This window comes from Aquila chrysaetos, chromosome 3, assembly GCF_900496995.4.
Source record: "Aquila chrysaetos chrysaetos chromosome 3, bAquChr1.4, whole genome shotgun sequence".
Classification (NCBI taxonomy): Eukaryota; Metazoa; Chordata; class Aves; order Accipitriformes; family Accipitridae; genus Aquila; species Aquila chrysaetos.
Window position 1 is genome coordinate 20051886 of NC_044006.1, and position 22199 is coordinate 20074084.

Genomic DNA, 22199 nt, shown 5'->3' on the forward strand with positions numbered 1-22199 from the left:
TTCAACTCTAGCATGCTAGATAGTTTTCATTGAAACATTCTTTTTAGCTCTACAGAAGTACTTTTAGGAAGGACCATGCATCTCTGTTGCTTCTGCGAACTACCCAAAAGAAACAAATGCTGGACTGCTGCACGGAGTTTTACTCAGGATGACGCCAAATTCAGTTCATGAAACTACATGCTAAGGAGAAAGGCTGGGCCATTTTGTTGTACTTGTGCACAAGGACAGCAATAGCCAGTACATCATCTAACAACCAGAAGACATAACCCAGCTTCACAGCGACAGATAGAATGAATGAATGAACAAACAGCTTGTGTAAGCATTCCTAGCGGTGTCTTTTCCTCCATAAAGACCTTCAGGCACAGCAACGAGCAGTTGTTCTCTTCCTGTTCCGACCAGATCATGCCAGATGCTTACCTGATCCTGTGGATCCATTTTTGTCATCATTCTGTCTTCCAGAAGGTTAAAGGTAAGTACTTGCAGAACATAAAGCTGGTGTGCCATTTCATTATTGATGGCCCTCTGTGCCCTGATAACATGCTGCAAAGAAAGAGAGACTCCGGTGAATACCATCTTATCAGAAAATTACATTAGGTGCAATCAGGTGTTTCCATTTCTGTAAGTATGTGTTTGCTATGCAATAGTGTATGTATACTCCAGAAAAAAAGAAAATCAAACCAGGACTAATGCTGCTGATTTAGGTACTATGTAAGTAACTTTAAGGGACAGGACTTTACAATAACAATGCACCAAAGCTTCCCCCTTCTAGCCACTAGATAGAGCCTGTGCATATGTTTGAGAAGTGGCTTTAAAAAAAAAAAAAAAAAAAAAAATCAGTAGTGAGAAGTCACTTATTAACTCCTTACCAAGAGCATTAGAGCTCTGTATAAAAAAAAAAAAAAGCGAGTATATTAAGAAAATATTTACGAGAGTAGCTGCCTGAGCAGAAAAGTATTCAGGCAGCAAACACAACCAGCGAATGCAGTGATATAACAGGGCTACTGCTGCAGCAGTCAACATCACACCACAATCCTACCTCTACCAGACAACTCTGTTCTGTATGAGGAAGACTGCTTAGAAATACATTAGTATACAATGCCCCATACATGCAGAATTATCCCATTCAGAAAGCAGATACCAAACTGATGGATAATTCAAAAATCCCCGGTGTGCCAAAAAACACCAAGTGGTTCTATACGGGAAAGAGAACCAGCTCACTAAACACAGCAGAGCATACGTAAGGAAAGCATCATCAAGTAGGAGATGGATACAGCAACGGGTATTATACAGTTCCAGAGACTAAAAGAATTTGTCTGCCAAAAGGCACTGGAGCATTTTACGACAGTAAATGAACATGTAAGAATATTATCCATATGCTTATACCAAATTTCTTATGCGCACAAGCAGTGTAAAAATATGCCTTCTGAAACAAATTCTCTTTTTTTGTATGCATAATTGAAATTATGATAATGAATGAGAAACAGTGAGGGGTTGTTTGGTTGTTGTTTGGTTTGTTTTACACTGCCTAGTATCTCATAACAGAGAAAGAGCACCTTCCCTCGTTCCCTTGAAGATGTAATCTACTCTAAGGTCAAAGGCAAAATCCCTCTGATTTTCCATGATAGCAGATGTAAGTCTTTTATATTACACTCATTAACTTCACTCTGAGCTACATTTCATGCTTCTTTTGTGCAAGTGGTGAAAAATTGTGTGCAACTTTATATCAACACAGAATAATCTGCAGAACCAAAAAACACAGAGGTTTGTTTTGCAAGATGTAAAGCTCTGTGCTGCTTGCCCAGCTGTCATCAGCTCCAAACCTTATAAGAGAGGACTTGCTACAAATTCCTCTGACAACCCTTCAACTGCACAATAAAGTTCACATTCTCCATGGGAAGAAAATGCTTGAGGTATTATTCTTTTATTCAGTATTATATCTTCATGAAGAAACCACAATTTATTTGACTAGGAAAATACCCTGTCTGATAATCAGTTTTGAATCGATTCAACAACCAAACCTTTATCTTGTATATTACAGGCTTCAAAACATCAAGTGCAATTAAAATATATTAAGATAAAACCTCTGAGCACAAAACTGGAGTCACCTTTTCTCTCTGCTAGTGAAAAATAACTTTGAAAAACTATATACTTACAGTTAAGATGATGGAGCGAAGCTGTTTTTGTGCCAAAATGTTTGCCATTTCCTGATTTAGTTTAAAAAAAAAAAAAAAAAAAAAAAATTAGCCAGAAGCTAGGTATTTTAGTGCCATACCTAGAAGACTGACTTAAAAGGTTTTAGTCTTAAGTTTCTGCAGTGTTACTTATAAATTAAATGAAACAGCATATCAGCTATACAATTCTATGCATTATTTTGGGGGTCACAAACTTAGATTACTCTACTATGAGAAAAGGGGCAAAGAAAGGGAAAAGTCTGTCACAAGCTGAGGACTTTGGTGATCCAAAACCAGCAATGAAAGACCTCAGAAGAGACCTCTGTGGGTTAGAGTATTTACACACACTTGCTCAAGCACAACCTTCCCCCTGCCTGCCACACACAACACAGAAGGAAGCATGGAATGGAAGCCAGCGAGGCCTTTAAAACAAGACGTCAAACAACATGCTTATTTACATTAATATTTTGGCTGCTTAAGTCAAGTGCTCTAACTTTCACTCAATAAATCAGCCTACAACTCAGTACTGTTTCATCATAATAAATAATACTTCTCCCCTGTATTTTGGTAACAATGTTGACATTGGTCCACTATTTTGTCTTAAATGAACTTCTCTTTCTAGACCTGAGTCACTATCAAGAAGAATATGGTTTTACTGTCATTCTTAAGCAGCTGATCCCAGCTGTCCATGCTGCAAACTGTCCCACAATGCATAGGAGGGAATATTTTATACTCAGCAAGCATGAGAGCCTAATCTTAACCATACCTACAAGTGCATACCCCATTTTCACGTGGATGTATGCTAGCATATGGAATGCATACAACTTATAGCAATTATCATCATGTAATTATTTTTAAATTCTTATTTTCAAAATGTACTATTTAAGGATTTGGATAACATATTGCACACTGCTATTTAGACACTGTTTATATGTACACAAAGGGGTAATGTTTGCATTTAGTAGATCATTGATTGGAAATAGAGCTCATGTATCACAGCCTTACATAATACAGCACAACAAATCACATCAATGCTGACACATGGTTAAGGACATTCTTAGGATGCACTGTGATCTTGTGCCACTGGCACCATATCAAAAATATTGTTCACATTCAGAAGAAATAAATTTTTAAAAATTCCTGCTGATCTTTGTGAGAGTTGAAGAGAAATATAGAGTACATACCAGTTACTTTTATATAACAAACAAGAAACTGGAAAACAGGAAAACTGAAACTATTACATAAAACATACAAAGAACTGCATTGCTGAAACATGGCTGCAGAAACCATGTAAATAAAGTGTTAGGGTGAGAACTTGCTCACAAAAAGAAAATAATTTTAATTGCGAGAAAAAAGGCAGTCATGGATGTTGGCTGTTTTCTTTATATGAGATAAAAGGTGCTGCAACAGAACATGGGAATGATAAGGAAGGAAGAAGGGACCAAAGACAAAAGCAACTCAGCTTTAGTTTTGAAGCCTTTTCTGGCTGAGCAGGTTTCAATTGCACATAACAGCAAAGGAATAAATGATACAGATGCTTCCTTCTCTTTTGGAAATGCACAACTGAGCTGCAGGGGGAGTGCCAGGCACATGATATACTTCATGTTACAGGGAACAGACTGGCTGGTTTTATCAAAGTATATTCACTGGCAAAAGATGGACAGGTAAAGAACATAAGGTAGTCTTTTCTGCATTGAAGGCTAAAAAATGGGTATTATTATATTTTACTTTTTGGAGAGGATTACCAAATTGTCACTTCTTTCTTATACCTATAATTTTAAAATCCGTTATTTGGATATTGCTTTTTGTCACTGGACCAAAAACTGATAGGAGCAACAAGCATTCACAAAACCAATCACTGCATCAAAATCAACTTTGCCTCCAAGAAGGCTATATGGCTATTAGCAGCTGATGGGCTGCCTCTTCTAAAATAAGTATTGTAGTAACAGATGAGAACAAAAATTATTTGACAAAATTTGCCATCTCATTTCCCACAGCAACATGTCTCTGCAAAAATGCAGACAATTGCCAAAAAAAGTGTTTCAAACATTCACAGTATCATTTCAATGCTCAAACTCTCAGCTCTTTTCTGATAAAGACTTTTTTTTTTTTTTTTTTAAATAACCTAGGTTTCTTTAGATCATTTGGTCCTTGACAGTGGCAGAGGAAGCAAAGCAACCACAGAGTCCTCATTAAAAAAGAAAAACCTTGAACCTCTTGGCTTTTTGCATTACAGAAATGGGGGGGGGGGGGGGGGGGAGAAAAAACACACCAAAACAGGAGGGGAAGGAATTCAGGTACCAGCACCAATTTAAATTGTTTTCTTAACTGCAGTGCAGTCATCCACATCATGCCAGTCCCCATAAGACAGTAGCAGAGAGGTTGCCAAAGCTACTAGAGTCATACAGGGTTTGGTGCAGTTTCTCACTCCTAACCATATAAGTGGTGCGTGCTGAACCTTAACTTTTGAGTACCCACCGTCAGATAATTACATAAGACTCCATCACCTCAGTTCATTGTCTTAGAAAGACAGAATTCAGTAAACGTTACTGAAGCTATCCCTATCTTGAAGCTAATGGACACCTACCTTCTTCAATGTATGGTTTAGTAATTAACCACAAGATAGATATAAAGAGAAACTTAACAGATTCTGACTACTTATTATAGGTTATTAAAGGCTGAAGGAAATTTTCTGCAAGTGTCGGAGCTATTAGCCTTCAAGCCAAATCAGATCATTATATTTTGATGATCATAAACTCCATGACTAACAATTTTGTGTCACAGCAGCAGGTACTGCAGGTGAAGTCTGCACAGTTTACTGCCAGCCTCACTAGATGGTTATACACTGTTGGTGAAATACAGTTTTACTTGCTGGGAATACCCTGTGGTATTGTCATCTTCAGAAACACATGCCCACTGATTAATATTAAAGTCTTATCGACATCTGACACTGTCTCTCAACTTCAAATATGACTAAAGCATACTTTTCACAGAAACATAAGCAGTAGCAACTATTTACAAATGTAAAAAGCAAAATCTTTGGTTTTCTTACAAGGACCTATCATAGATCCATGCCAAAATTGAAATAAAGTTTTTATTCCAATTTTTGTTCATTGGGTGCCTTCTTCCCTTAATAACTGAAGACTATTGGAATAAGAAGGAAAAAAGGAATGGGAGAAAAAGGCTTTTTTTTTTTTTTCTTTTTTTAAATTAAACCATGGTTTTAATTTCCCGTTTGCAATTTTAAAAATATTTTCGAAGCAAAAAAGAAAAGTTACCCATTAGGGCTTTGATGTTTGCTTAAACAATCTCCGGCATTTAAAAATGTAAATATATCTAAGGGAAGTCCTTGTCAGAACTGATCAGCAGCTCTCAATGAAATTTTTCTGGACACTAGCAGTATGTCACCACAAGAATCATCATCACTGTTCCTGGTGACAGAAATGTTAAATAAATAAATGACTAAATCTGCTTTGACACAGGCTAATGACTTCATAAACTTATATAAAACTTCTCTATTTCGTAACACATCTCATTCCATCCTCATTTAACAGCAACTAACAATCTTGAAATATTTTCTTTTGAGACTTCTGATCTCTGGCACTAAAGTTAACTTAAAATAGTATCCTATAAAAGTCATGAAATGCTTACACGGCAAGACATTTCCATTTTCAAAAGGAACGCATTTTTTATTAAGAAATCGGGGGGGGGGGGGGGGGGGGGGGGAACGACACAACAGTTTACCAAAAAATAGCTTAGTTTTAAAAGCTGTGCTGGCAAAGAGTTCAGTAGAGCCAGCCACAGTCAATATGGTTCATATGAGGTTACAGGGAACTACAAAAGCACAGAAGAATGCTTAATCCCTACTAATATTGGTGTGAAATGGAGGTAGCTCCATTAGAATGAATAATATACCGGTATGAAACAACAGAACAAGTTTCAGTTTGAATTAACTGCAGGAAAAGGGTGACTGGGACAACTGCAGGTATGAATATGACACACTTTTCCTACAGATGTGTAGATATACAAGACCCAACAACTTACCTGCCTCTTATCATCCGGTGCTTTAAGGAAAAGTGCATTTATTACTGCAATAGTATATGTCTGGATTTCTTGGTCTGTCCTGTTTGTAACAAAATTATAAACATGAGAGAAGAACATGAATATGCATGACTGTAGAAACTGATCTTCCAGTTGCATTACTGCAAGTAGAAGTGGACTTCTTAATGTTAACCATGTAAAAGTTAGGTAATCAAAGTTGGTCATGACCAGGTTGTCTCTATTACTAAGAGAGACACAATGTTTCAGAGGGAGACTTAGCATTCAAGAAAGGTGGAATCAGTCACACACCCTTGAAGTGCCACTGACCCTCCACTGATCATAGCAGGAACCCAGACAATCAGCTTCTGCCAGATGCCCAACAGCTAGAGGTAGGAAGAAGAATCTTCCCTAAAGGCTTCTGGGGATGAACCCACTGGTATCAAAAGCTTTTCAGGTGAGTGGAAAACGTCCCAGCTGGGAGGCAAGCATAACTATACACTATACACAATACACTACCCCTATGCTACAAGAGGCAGTTTCCATCCATTTAACCACTGCACATTACTGTTTAAGAAAAAGCCTCTCCCTTTTTAAATAAACCTTCAGCAAAAGTTGACCAATTTTTGTCTTACACACTTCTCAGAGGCTGGCAAGCAAAACAATCCCATCTGTATGTTAATGGCATTAAGCATTTTATTACTATGGGGTGCTCTTCTCTCCATTCCCCAATTCCAACTACACAGGCAGCTTAGCGCAAAAAAAAAAAAAAAATTTAAAAAAATATTAAAATCAATGATCAAGCAGCTCCAGAAAGCTGGTTACAAATCACCCAGCCACTTATACCGGATGCAGGAATCGTACAGGAGGTTGCCAGTCTTTATACCACTCTTTTTTCCAAATGCTGTGCTCATCTGGGGGGAAAAAAAAATCCACCATATCAGGTGGCAGTTGAAGACACTCACCCCTGCAGATGTGGGATTAGCTGCCCAATTGTGATCTCCTGTGCCACCTTTTGGTACAGGTCATGGCTATTGAGCACCATCGATTCCAGGATTGCTAGCGACCGTTGCAAGATAGAGATGTCCGAGGCAAATTTGTTCACATAGCTGGCTATCTACAAATTCAAACATTTAGAGAATTTACATCTTGTCATGAAAACAGGGAAAGGGAAGAACAGACAACTGTGGACGTGGCTCACAGAAAGGCATCAGAATACAAGTAGTCTTGTCCACACATCAGTGAATACCTGAAAGCCAACAACCAGGCACAGCAGATACCTTTAAAGGACACAGTGTCACAGATTCTTCAGCTGGCACAAAACACCATAGATTTACGTCAATATTCATACCACCGAAATCTGTGCTTCAACATGACATTACGAACGTGATAAATCAACATTAGAGAACTAGAACAGTTATATTTTTTGTGAGGAAAACTTTGGAAAGGAGAATATTTCTCATTCTCTCTGGTAGAAATCTGTGCAGCAAGCTTTCTCTAAACAAGTATCTAGGCTCAAGGCAAATGTTTGAAAAGAGAAATTTACATCTAGCTCCCTGGCAAACACGCTCCAGCGAAATATGCTTCTTCCCCTTCCCTTGCTGTTAACAACAACGAGCTCTCTCCAGGTAACAAATTAAACTTCTGTTGATGATCATTTATCAGCACAACTGGTTCCATAACCCTGTCTAGAGTCCAGTCTTGCTAAGTGTTCATTCATTAATAACCTTCACTTTTACTGCAAGCTGCCACAAACAAATGGCATGTTAATTAAAACCAGGTCTGACCTCTGCTTTTTTGCAGTGTGGCAATGACATGCTGCACGCTCACATCTGCAGAACCAACACAGCTGTGCAGTAAGATGTGGCAATGTGCATTCTTCCACATGCCCAGACCACGGACCTGGCTTCCTGGGAAAAAGCTTGCCTCCTGCTGACGCAGGAAGTGAGAACTGCCTGGGTTTTCCTTGAACGCATCAATACTGGCAGAGTCAAGCTGAAAGGTACCCAAGGAAGCACAGACAGACAGAAGAAGTGTCATGTGACCACAGTTATTTGCTCTTTACAGCCAAGTAACACACTACAGTGGCCCTGTCTCAAGTTTGATGTGTTCCTTCCAGAAAACTTCACGTCCACGTGCTTCTTCAGTACTCATGCTACAAGCCACTAATGTGATTATACTGTTTCTGGTTCTAGATGCTTACTTAGACCTTAGCATTGTTTTCCTTTTGGAGGAAGAAAGGCATGTGCTGTGCTTGGAAAAGCTGCCTAGCTGCCTGTAAAATTCACAGTTAAATATTGACATGTGGACAATGACATTGTTTTGAAGTTGTGACATCTTGAGTAGTACTGAAAGAGCAAAACACCCTTTCTGCAACTTTGGTTGGAGACTACAAGGAAAGAAGGACAGATTTTTCTTCTTCTAACCTATTGCAGCACTGCTGGTTGCTCTGCTACTTGGTTTGCATTACCACAATAAGAACATGCTATCCTGAATATAACTCAATTCAGGAAATGCACATTGACTTTACAGAAAAAAAAAAAAAAAGAAAAAAAAAAAGACCCAACCCATGCATGCATAGAGAACAGGAGGAAAGAAGCAACTCAGTTAGCCTTTTTCTACTCTGGACTTTCAATATCTGCTGCCTGCAAGTCTTGAGCCCAAGTAATATTTGCATTAGTATATGATGCACATTGTGCTGTTTAGAGTAACAAGCTGCATCTCAGAAGCACTGTACTACCCTACCTCTCAATGGTAATCCAGTTGTTTTTTGATGCACTGCAGCCAGAGCTGTCAGATGTCCAGAAGGCCCACAAAACGGACAGTGTACGCACAGAGCAACTCTGCACTGCTCACACCATCAGCCAAATATGCTCTGGATGCCTCACAGTCATCAGGCATCCATGAATCAATTGTGCAGCAAGAATAAAATATGTCCAGACTGTGTCCCAACTTGTCAGACTACTGTCACCATCTTCTTTAGAAGACCTGACATGTATGAATTATTCTTGGTGCAGCAGCTCTTTCCCATGGTATTTCAAGTGGCAGTGTAAATGCTTCACTGGGACATATTCATATCAGGGACCTGAAGAAATCTCACAGTATAGATAACTTGAAACCTCAGTCTAGGACAGGCTGCCTTAGACATATTTATTCTTCTGATCCTGGACCATACCATCTTTTAATCATAAACACAAACCCAAGGTATGACGCTGGCTTGTGTGTTTGTGATTAAAAAGCTATGACATATCACACTGAACATACATGCAAAGCATCTGCTAGGTAACTTGCATGTCAAGCTATGTATATTCATAACCGCCTTGCTGAAGCATGAAGTCTGGCCAGAAATAATAGGCTTATCTACCCTGATAAATAAGGCATACCAGTTCCAGAGGGAGCAAAATTAGATCAAAAAGAAATTCCATCACCATAGTTGAAGTTCTAGATGTGGGGGAAAAAAGACCCTTCTTGAAAAGAGACAAGAATCAATAGGAGTTCAAGTTTGTGTTATTTGCTGTTCTCTGCTTATTGAGCACCACGCGCTGGGAGGGCTTTCAACATCCAAAAATAATCCTGCACTCATTTATCAAAAATTCTGATGATAAAAATAATGCAAGCTCACAGAAATACAACCTCTCCTCCAGAAACAAGCAACTTCACTGCATTGCACTTTCACATGAAAACCACCTTCACATGGGTGTGTCTCATCAAGGATAAAACTATTTGTTCAGCAAAATACCTGTAACCTTAATATCTGCATAGTCCTATCGGGACATATATAGCCACATACAAAAGAATTGGCTGGGTGCTGAGCTTCCAATCGATTTCAAGGGAAATTAGGAATCAGAATGCCTTTACAAGTCCAGCCCCAGTGCTCTGCTGAAACAGGAGCTAAACATGTAAAGTGAGGGTAGATAAGAAACCTATAGCAAACTAATCATCTGAGTTCTCTTCCCATTTCAGCATCACTTAAAGCACAGAAGAGAATTCAAAAGTTAAAAATAAATATTAAATAAATAAATAGATAGATAAATAAGTTAACAAACTGTGCCACCAACAAAAACCACACAGGGAAAGAACAGTGAAGGAAACATGATTTTCTGAGCAGTGGCATGTTCATTAGTTATTTGCCTGGACCATTTTGATGTCAGAAATGTACAGAAAGATCTGACAAAAGTTTTGTTCTCTGATAAGTCCTAAGGCATAGTAAAATTTTAAAGTGTGCATCTCGTTTGCAAGTAAGGAACTAGAGTTGCACTTGACTACAGAAAAAACAACTGACAATTGTGAGACACAGAGATACTTTCCCTGCTGCCACCCCCTTTTCCTGCACAGTACATTTTAGAAGGCAGAGTAAATAATTCATCACGGTTAAGACTCTGCATCACAGAGTTATGAAACAGCAATTACATAAATAATTCTAAGAGATATTTTTAACTATCTCAACCAATACTACAAACTTTATTTCTCCTCTTGTAGGAACTAAAAATGGGAGTACCAAATTTGTATAATGTATGTTCATATCCAATTATCATGACATTTTCTAAGAACTGGGCATCCAAATCCTTTAGGCAACTATGGAAGCTGGAAATAAACTTCATTGTCATAAGCAAGAAAAAGGTCTTGAGAGAATCTCACATATCATAAGGAAGTTTTTTCAAATGATGCTATTCTCCCTTAAGATAAGGAACAAAGCTCTCCTTGAAAGTGTCAATTCTTATTTGCAGCAGTTGGAATAGCAGTCTTTATGTACCCAAAGGATGGAAGGGAGACTGCATCCAACACCAAGCAGTTAGTCATTAGAAGCAGTTAGAGGTTCCCCTTGAGATCTCCTCCAGCTTCTACATTTTAAGTTAGAAAACTAACCAAGAAAAAAGTTCAGATTAATTCCTCCCCATTCCAGTTTGGCTTCCATTTAACATGAAAGACAGCTTCAAAGGGCAGCACTCAATCGCAAAGTTCCTCCTCAGCTAGCAGAAACTTATCAGCTCCCTCACCCATCCTGTCAACCACTTGAGCAAGCCCATCAGCAACTTCAAGTGGCCTGTCAAAAGCCAAGGTCAGAGAAGCAAGTGAGAATAAAGCTGTAGATTGCCACCAGAGAGACATGGTCCAAAGGTGCTCCTTTAGGTTTGCCCCTTGCCCGCAGAGCCCCACTGAGGGCTCTGCTGTTCCGGCTCCCAACTGCGTGGCACGTCAGGACACACCAGTGCCTCTTTGCTCTATTTCTGTCATTCTTTGTCCTTCTGTTTCTCTTCTAACTGTCCTATTCTTCTCCTTGGTGCCTTTCTTGTCCACCAGTTTCACTTTTGGTTTTTACCGCCAGTTTTGGTTTTCATAGATACTTTGTGAGAATGCTTTTGTTTGTGTCTTTTGTTTTTAAAATTGGGTCACTGTCCGGGGAAACCTATGGAAGTGCCAGACAGAAGAGATGAGCCATTAACACGGGTCCACACACCACTTTCTTCTGTAGTCACTATACCACCCACAGGGCAAAAGACATTGATAAGGTTAGACAAAGACAATCACTTTTAGTCGCTAACAAAGTAGATTGATTTAAACTCATTTTAGCAAGTTTCTTCATACACTTCTTAGTAGGCTCCCCTAGCAAATAAGACATTCTGGGCTTGACTTTGTAACTCATGAAGTCAGTTAAAAAACAGTTGTACTATTTCCTTTGCCATGAAAAGATAACAATAATCATCATCATAATCTATCCAGACTGCAAGATTGGCAAAAAAAAGAGAGTCCAAAAACCGTATCAATTATACTAATTTTTCTTACAAATAGCATCCATCATTTTTAATGACCAAAACTGAGCTTTAATATCTAATGCTCTTTTCATAATTGATTCTTCTTTCTCTTTTGGCAACAAAAGTAAATTTGTACTTTCCTTTGGTGGTAGCAATTTTCTAACCAAATTTAAATTAAAAGTCTCTGCTCTGACACACTCTGTTAAACAAAGATATATTTGCCTCAGGTTATATTCGTTCCATTACTGTTTCTGTTACCATTTTAGTGAAGTAACTCTAATATCTTTTGAACCTGTACAAATGCACTTTAACTTAAGTTCTGAGTTCAATCTGGTTTGAAAATTCTTTGTAAAGAAGTGTGGGTTGGTTTTTTTTTTTCCCCACGGTAAATGAAAAGAGTTAAATCAGTAAAAAAAACTTTTTTTCTGAAGTCTCTGTTCTTAAATCTCTGTACTTAAAGAGTACTCCTGTGTTTCTGCTGCTTTTGTGCATCTTCTACATGTAAGAAAAGAAAAAATAATGCTACAAATCATGGAAAGATATGTTTCAAAACCACAGACCTCAGCTGCAAGATGCAGGGAGGCCAGAGTTCAACTTGATAAATCAGTAGAGATCAGCTTAATTTCAATTTGTAAACTAACTCATTTCTCTCCCTCCCATACCCCCAGAGGAAACACTTCAGTGCTGTTTTTGTTTCAAGAAATATGGTATTACTCATTTTAATTTACATTAAATCAAAAATATTAATTTTTGCTTTAACTGCATGGTATCTGCCCAGGGAGGTCACACTGTAATTTAGCAAGCAATTTCTTGTGTAATAAGCCTAATACAGTTTTGATCCCATTTCACTCCCATTGATTTCCATAGAAGCTGGGCCAGATCCTGCAACTACAAACATTCATAGTTTGAAATAGCACTTTAATCCCACTTTCATGTACCTTTTGACCAATGACCTAAATAATGTACCTGGGGAAAAAAAAAAAAAAAAAAACCAAACAAACCACGACTCACCTCAAAAATTTAAACTGATATAGAACAGATAGCATTGATTACAAATTTACCTTTTTAATGAATGCCACAGAGAATGTATCCCACGATACAATCCCATGATCCATCAGCTCAACAAATGCAGTCAGTGTAAAGGACAACATATCTCCAAAGCTGCAAGAGACAGGAGTCATGACAACATTTACCAGTAATGCAGCAGGGCAGTGACCGAGGGAATAAAGCAGCAAGAAGCTTTTGGAAAGGCAGGAAAATTAAGCCAATTACGGACTAAGAGGTAGCAGAAGAGCAAGAGAGGCCGTGCAACAGACAGTCTCCAAAACAATTCAGCATGGACATCAAGAACAGTCACCTGGAAGAAAGCAATTTTGTAAGAGAAGAACTAATTCCCAGGAGAACACTACATGCAATGCTCAAGGAAATCAGATAATCCAAATTAAATTGCTCTTATAAATTCAGAGGTTTAGATTTAACAGAAGAACAGAAGTGAGCTTTTTCTTAGCAACTTATGGAAATGCTCCTAATTGAATGTCATACAGAAGTGCCATGTCTTGGTACCTCTGTATCAAGCAGATTGGCAGAAAGTTAGTGGATTGTTTGTTCCTTCTCTTACAAGGAAGCAAAAATATTTTAAAAATGCACCAGAAGAGATTTTCTATTGAGCAGCGATTTTCCAATATTAATGCTTCAATATCTTTCTTTGAACCTGAAGATACATCTCCTTTTATTTATCTATGGGCAACTGTGTCAAGGGAATTGCAAAGTTCCCATAGTTCATCCAAGCATGCAGCTCAAATAGTTTAGGGTTTGCAGGCCACTACACTGCATTTTACACCTGTAAATTTACACCAGTAAATCTGAGATTCAATGCATCTTTGTATGAAGCCAGCTAAATTCAAAATGGGTTTAATCTCAACATAAACAATATGCTCTAACCTGACTAGCTGCACAGGAATTTTCCATGTTAAAAACCAGTTTTTAAAGATTAGCTTCATTTCCATGTATAGTCAGGGCACCAAACAGTCAGCAGCCATCACGATTTCAATGCAGCCATTCAATGAGGTCACTACTCAATACAAGCAGCAGTGCACAGAGCCCAAAATGAAGCAGTGTATTACCTTTAAGGGCATGCTAAACCGCCTGCAAGGTACTCTGCCACTAAGCCATTAACAAGGATAAGCATACAATCAATCTAAACAGCATGAATAGTCCCAGTGATTTTAACGCAACAGCTTATCTAATAAAAAGATAAAATGAAAAAAACCTGTCAGATTGGAACCGCAATGCTCAGTATGTTGAAAACCTGAGTCTAACACTATAGCCGTAGTTAAGCAATGTAATTGGTAATCCTTATTCTGTGATTTGCTCTCCTATTGTCCTGCACCAATCCACCACAATAAGTGAACATCCACTCAGATGGAAGACGTTTACAGCAGTACAGAGAAATAAGGCAGAAAATCAGTTTCATGTAGCAACTCCAATAGCCAGTTTACTGGATTTGATATAATCTGCCATTTAGGGATTTCTGATGGCGAGATGCAGCCTTTAGCGGCCCCTTCATTTAAGAAAGGAGCTCTTGTTCATCAAAACTCCACAGATGCCCTCCACTAAAAATAAATTTGCCATTCTTGACATTTTGTGAGTAAAAAACAAAACAAAACAAAACACCCCCACACCTTTCTCTTCCACAGTAAGTAAGGGTATCCATTGATACCCTTTGATTATTTAGGACAAGATGAAAAAAACTACACCAAAGATCAAACAAGAAAAATACAGTGTCTTCAAAAAAATCCACTGTAATTCTGTGAAGAGTATTTTGTTCAGCAAATACATGATCTGGAAGTTTTTGGCTTTGTTTGGGGGGGATAGGGGATCAGTTTTGTTTGCTTCTTTTTTAATACTGCAAATCTTTTAAGAATTAAATTAGATTTAAAATGTCATCATTAGCATTCCAAATAATCAAGGATTTCATAACAAGATGACAATAAGACTCTGCAGGATATTTAATCAGCTCTGGTCCTGTCATTTTCCCCAATCCATTCCTTTTACATAAAATGGTTATTTATCAACCTACAAATAAAACACAGCATCCCTAGGAAAAGCTTCCTTCTAAAAACTTGTACCAAATTCTCATGCATCTTCATGACAGAATACTGCCACAAACACATGGAATTCTGGTATTTTAAGAAGCTAGACTAAATTAGATCCAAATGAAAGAAAAAAATTACAAAAAGATAGGCCATATAGGTTGAAACGTAGATAAAAATATCTCTCCCAGCATTAAACTAAGCAGATAAATTATCTCCCCTGGAGTTCCTCATATATTGTTTAAAAGTTTAGTCAATTAACCTGTATTTAGTACATAAATACTCTTCTAGAAACTAACTGTACATGAAAGCTAATCCCCATTAACAATGGGTATAGTTTAGAGGGATTACTTAAATTATATTAAACCTGCATATGGATATTCACCTTCAGAACAGCAGTGGCTGGAATGTAAAGGAATTAAACTAACCTGAATTCAACAGTCTCATTTATTCTTCTCACCAAAACTACTAATTAATCCTGCCAATTAATGCAGCCTCCTCCACAGCTTTGGAGGGGAAACTGGGTTAACAGAGCTGAAAATACTGGTATTAATTTATTGTAAGTATTGTAAGTATTAATTAATACTTAATTAATTTATTAAATAATTAATTTATTATTACTGGTATAAACCTGGGGTTAGTAGATGAGACAATGATACAACTGTTGGGATCCAGAAGGTGAAAGTACTTTTCAACTTAAAATGATCAGACACCCCACCAGGTTTTACTCCAGTGACAATGCTTCAAATAATTAATGGAAGAGGTGCAACACTGGGACTAATCAAGCAGCAAGAAATACTCCCAACTTTCTATATTATGCAGCATCACACATACATAGTATGTATTTTTTAAATATACAGCTATGCATATGCACCTGCGCACACATATATACACTAAGTGGCATTGCAAAAGTCAAAAGCCAGGCTTAAAGGATAAGCGTTAGGAACAGCACAGCTAGAGATGAAAGCAATCTCCAGAGTAACTAGAGCAAGATAAGGCTTAAAGTACCTGGAGGGGGAAGGGAGTGGTGTTGATTCATTGTTATGTGTTTAAACACAAGCAGATAGGTAGAAATAGACTTCCAAGCAATACACTTCAAGACACACATGCACAGATGCACTTATGCTATTAAGAGCAGCAGACAGAATAGATGCTAGAAATTTCAAGGGAATTGAAGCTTGTTCATAAAAATAGTAATCTTAGAAAATACATGGTAGGAGCTGTTTAATTCAAAATCTTAGTAACTGTTTTAGTCATAGAAAAAGTCTGAAAAATAATGGGGCCTCTTTCTTTATAAAAATCTTTGTTAGACTAATCCACAGCACAAGGCACAACAGTTCTGTAAATATCAAACCCTTGCTGCTCTGGCAAAATGACTTCATAGTTTGAAGGTAATTCCTTACAAAGGTGCTTTTTATCGTGTGTCATCACAGCAAGAGGGGAAAAACGATCAGAAAGGTGCACTGTGTAACTGCAATTTCGTATCTCACTAACACTAACATTTTAATGATCTATGCTCTCAGGCAAGCTACTTGTACAATCCCTCTGGAATGCTGTTCGGGTCTCTGGCTCTTAGGTGGGGACACCTTACACTGGGACAGCTGGTGAAGTTTCCCCCATTCTCTGGCGCCTGACTCCCCTCTTCCAACCACTGTGGTGAGGATGGGTGAGCTGGTCATGAAGCACTTCCTCACCCACAGCAGCTCTCAGCAAAAGCCTCTTAAGCAGCAGAAAGCTGTGGTCTGCAAGGCCATCAGCCGTCCCAGCATGAGCTGTTGCGGTATGGATGGACAGCCATGGTCTGATCCACAGTCTGTAAACCTCAACCCCTCCGACACACCTGGCTGAAGAGTAAGTCAACAGTTGCATTTCACATCTCTAGGTTTTAGAGAAATACCAGGTCAAAGCCTGTTAATTTACATTCCTAAGAATCTTCTGCATTCTTACCTTTAGAAACTATGAAGAAAAAAAACTCCACGTTTTGATATTAGCTTTTCTTTCCTAAAAATAAAAATGACAGGAATGTGTGTGTGACCCTGACCACCACACCTGTCTCTCACCTGCCTTCCTAGTATCATTTCTACATACTAAACCATCTTTTTATCATGTGTGCTAAGTAATCCTCAGATGTATATATAGAACTATGGCTGATATTTTGAAAGATGCCTAAAGCAATTTGGATTTCTTATTGAAATAAATTAATGGGACTTGAGCACCCAAATCCCCTAGATGGTTGTTGTTTGGGTTTTTTTTGGGGGGGGCGGGGAGGGAATCTCAATCCATGTTTAACACACATACCAAAAAGAACATTTTATTGCTATTGAGGACAGAAAAATATTCAGCTGTTTAAATGATTCTTTAAATTGAGATAATTAGTCAGGCTCAGCTGTCATCAGGTAACAAAAAAAAAAAGCAATATAAGCTTTTATAAAGCTAGGTGGACTGTCTCATGTTTTATATGGTAAAATATAATATATAATATAGCAGAACCTGGAAATTAACTGTTGCTTGCCTGTCACAACCAGGATACAGCCACCAGCCCATTAGGACTAGAAACCAAAGACACTACTTCTTTACACAAAGCATTTTTTTCATGGGCAAAACAGAAGCAAAGCTGATCTCTAATTGTGCAGAGGAAAGGCAGCAAAGAAACAATTTTAACTGGGCAAGAGGCAACAAGAGTAGCAGCCTAATACCAAATGCAGGAGTTGAAGAATCGGTTAACTTTAAGTCCCTTATCATTCAGCAACTGTGCTCACAGACTAATACTGGGCAGCTGAAAGGCCTGACGTTATTGAGGTCAACATCAAAGAGTAAGAACAGCTTTTTAAGTTAGAGTTGTCAAGGATAAATGGCCATGAATAAATTTAAACAGGGGAGCAGAATATATCTAATCATCAGAGGACAAGAGCTCTGGAAAAGCCATGGGGGCAAGAACCTAAGTAAGTCTAAAACTGATGATGCAGCAGGATGCTTTGCAAGCACAGTATGAACAAGTATCTTTTTTATTGCTATGGCTCCTCTTCATTGCTTCTACACCACCTTGTTTCTTCAAGTAACCTTTCCAAGGGTGAAGCTAAGCCACCATCAAATCAAACCAAGAGCAATTCACACCTATTTGGTACTTACTCAGTACAGCTGAAAATGACTGAACAATATGCGGGGCACCTGCCCCTATTTTTCTAGATGACTACAGAAAATGCACTTAACTGCTACACTGCAGTTGACACAGATTTTTTTTTTTGCATGGTGCCAAGCACCGTGGAAAATATTTCTTTGCGGTACAGTTTCACTGCGTTCATTACAAGGGATCAGCCCTACTGATTTTAAGCCACTTGCATTCCAAAAATCTGAAATAGCTTTGTAACCCTGGTATCAGGGCTTCTCTAAGCTTGAAAATTAACTCTGATTAAAGAAAACAAGCTGCAAATTTTAAACAGAACTGTAACTATTCTTGAATAAATCCAGGTGTAGATACTCTTCTTATGGCGTATGACTAAATCCACTTTGAGGTACATTAAGCATTTGTCTGCATGGGAAACTAGCCCAGAGGAACTATTACACACTGGTTCTTCATGCAGATGTGATTAGAATTACCTTTTCTCTTATTCCCCATCTTTTAAATTCCTAGTTTTTCTCATTACATAGTAATTTCCTTAAAGTGGACCAGCTTTTCTTAACAGACCAGGAATAACTAACTACACAGGAAAAACATCACTCTCTAATCAGCGTGGTTTGACTACAATTCAGTACTGCAATGCAAAGGTCACTTAATAGAGCTGTTTCATGGGAATTATTTATATTTTTTAAAAAATCCAATTATTAGCCAACATAACAAAATGGGAACCCCTAAAACTGAAAAGACAGAGAAAAAGAAACTCACATTTTAGAAGAAAAAATTCCTTCAGCAGAGAAAGCTATTAAACAGGCTTCTCTGAAAATCAGAATTTAATTAAGTCAGGCTAACATGTGCAAGCTACCAGAGATAAAATGAAATACTGGCACTTTATGAAATATATCATCCTGTAAATCAAAAGTAACTTTTTTTTTAATTAGCATTTGGTTTCTTTACATTTCTTTAGTCAAGAAGATAGCAGGTAGAGGTTGCAAAGTTTTAGTTTAGTTCATTATATCAAGCTCTGAGGGGGAGTGGTTTATAGTTCTTGTTTCATTGGACCTCTTCCCATTAATACACGGGTGAAAAATAGTCAGGATGTTCAATAACTACACTCATAGAGCACTAGTGCATACACCTTACCTTCAAAATGTACAAACAGGCCAGCTGCCAGAACTATTGGTTTCACGTCCTGACCAATGGCTCTGGTATCTTGAGTCCCAAACTCAAGAATCTGTGTTATTTTAATGGTATCATTTCACATACTACTGATGTAAATCAAAATACTAAACTGTGTATCCTGATGTAAATTGAAGCTTCTACTGGCACAATTTAACTTCCAAAGTTAGAATAAACTTTAGTCACATACACTTTTTTTACTACTGTATCCACTGACGTGCTATATCCACACTGATCAATAAGAATGTGTAGTGAGAACACTACACTCTTAAAATGTGTAGTGCCTTGTTCCCACGAGTAAACAAAACTAAACTGTGTAAAAAAAAAAAAGCAAGCCAGATGATCAGTATGATCAGGTTCTAAAACCAGGGTGCAATGCACCTGTAAGTCAGTATTTTAGTACTGTCTTGAGGACAATCACATAATTTAATGTAGAGAAGCCTACAGGGTAACAGAATTCAGAAGCAAAGAGATGCTGAAGGAGTATAACTATTCTTCCACATAGAACTATTTTCACAGCAGTGAGGAAAAACCCACCGTCTAAAGGCACAGGTGGTACCTTGTCTCAGCAGAGGTGATGCTGCCAAGAATTCTGAAAGCCTCATGCCATTTTAATCATTTTCCTCAGAATCTAAACTCTTCTATTATGAAACAAGTTACTTTGCATTAGGTTCAGAAAGCAAACATACAGGAAGGATCTGTTTCCTGCCAAATTTATTCTTACTGTCTAATCTATTTATTAGGCAATGATTTAAAAATGAACGTTTTAGAACTTGGTTTACAGCAGATTTGTGAAAGTATGATTTATCATGGATTCAGACGGGGAGCTGCATTTCCTGCACGGTAAATCACATCAAGCTCTCAGAGTAACAGATGTACGGTTAACTGATTAATTATTCTTTTGCTTCCTTGGGTTTTAGTTATACTTGAGTTGCCAAATTTGCAAGCCAATCAAGATATTAGAGTATCTCTTGGGGTCTCAATTTATCAAAGCCTATGAAGCCTGTGCTTAACTTGAAGCACACAGAGTTCCATTCAAAATTATGAGGGAAATAAGCATGCTTCTGAACTTTCTAATATGAGGCCCTTTACTACATTGCAGCTTTCCTTTATGCAGTTAACTGCAACAATTAGCATTACCTAGGACCAGCAAATAATAGGAATTCAAACTGGCACAATGACTCTTACTTTCATCTCACTAACATCAACAATTAAAGTTGCCTACTACCAACCACATAAGCCAGACAAATTTAAGAGGGGAATTGGGGAAGGCGGGAAATTGTTTGCTTAAATTAAAAAAACAAAACAAAAGCCTTTACTTCAGGAATAGTAGAAGCCCCTACAGAAGTTACAGAAACAAAGCACTCATTCCACAAGCAAAGCAAAAAAGGCTTCATCAGAAAATTTTAACAAGCATCAAAGAGCAGAAAACAGAGAGGGTTGAAGACTTGCTGAATGAATATGCACAGTTGTATTTACATATAAAGATTAGCACAAGGGCCTGAACTCAGTCATGCAAAAGAAGAGGTAGTGTGCAAGGTGATGATCTAATCAGGTTCTTACCAGGGCTTCATTATCTTCTGCAATTTCTGATATCGTCTGCAAAATTAAAACTTGCACGTGAGGAGACACACTTTAAAACATCTGTACTCTACCTACACATACACAGCACACACACACCCCCATGCTTGATTAATAAAATTCAAAGACAGACACACAGTAAGAGGCAGTAAATCACTAACAATTTGCTATGAACAGAAACAGTTCAGTAACTGGTAAAGAACATTCAAAATTAATTCCAAATATTTGTTCAGAATACTTGTGTTAACTTCTGTTAGGAAAAAAGCAGAAGAGAAAAGACAGTTAATAGGGGAGATAGATCAGATTTCTCAAAAACCTGTTTCTCTTGACCATTAAAGCATGTCTAGGCATCCTAAATTAGTTAAGTATTTGTGTAAAAGAAGTCTTTGGTACAAAACAATGAAGGTTTACACATTAAGCATTTTCTGTCTTGTTGCTATGACATGTAGTCCGTTTCCTGAAAATCTCTTTTATTTACTTCTAGTCTCCATCACTAATACTGATGTCAGAGTTGTCAGCATGGTTGAAAGTTGTTGTGTAGTTAGGACCAACACAGACCAAAAACCTGACCTTCTGAAGTCAGGGACAAGTTTTCCGTTGACTTCGAAGGGAGGCAAAAAATCTACCCTGGGTTTTTAACCACAGGGTCGCATTTACTCAACAACTCAGAACTATCTTGCACCAGCTCCATGACACATAAACACAGTGCAGCAGTCTTATTCCAACAGAATGTGCAGGCTCACTCATAGCTCTTTTGCTCTTTAAATTCACACACCAATGGACATGCCTAGACCTAAGGTGCTGAATCAACCCACTTGAGAAAGACAATGACCTGCATAAGAATGTCACTTACTGATTCCGATTCTAAGAGGCCAAGCTACACGCCCAAACTTCAGTGTGATTCTCTTGCTTTCCTAGTAGCTTTCAAAACACTTGGCTCCTAGTTGCAGCAAGAGGTCTCACGTACCCCACAAGGTTTTTTTATTTTAGGCGCTTCCTATTTTTCCCCCCCAAGATATACACTGTTGTGTCTCATTGGTAAACCAGAAGCTATGGCATCATATTACTATATTCAGGAAACTGGAAGCCAAATATTAAGGTGGGGGGAGGAGGGGGGACAAATAATAAGTGCATTTGAAAGCTGTAGCCCACTAATCACAATTTGCAAGTCATCCTCCTGCTAAGAACTGGCTTCAGAACTGCTGATTATGCTACTAAGCGAGCTGAAGAAAGAGGCTATCAATGGTAAAAATGGTATCCAAGATAAATA

General features: G+C 38.0%; 1 protein-coding gene across 3 annotated transcripts in view; it reads right to left on the reverse strand.

The window, feature by feature from the left end:
* Positions 1 to 22199, reverse strand: part of ELMO1 (engulfment and cell motility 1) — a 323193-nt gene that overhangs the window by 198544 nt on the left and 102450 nt on the right. For all 3 annotated transcript variants that reach the window (XM_030008954.2, XM_030008955.2, XM_030008956.2), the window contains 6 exons: positions 20912 to 20947; positions 13024 to 13123; positions 7175 to 7326; positions 6216 to 6294; positions 2154 to 2204; positions 418 to 540 (listed from right to left, as the gene is read on the reverse strand). In XM_030008954.2, the coding sequence (XP_029864814.1) occupies positions 418 to 540; positions 2154 to 2204; positions 6216 to 6294; positions 7175 to 7326; positions 13024 to 13123; positions 20912 to 20947 (541 nt within the window). The remainder of the gene's footprint in view (positions 1 to 417; positions 541 to 2153; positions 2205 to 6215; positions 6295 to 7174; positions 7327 to 13023; positions 13124 to 20911; positions 20948 to 22199) is intronic.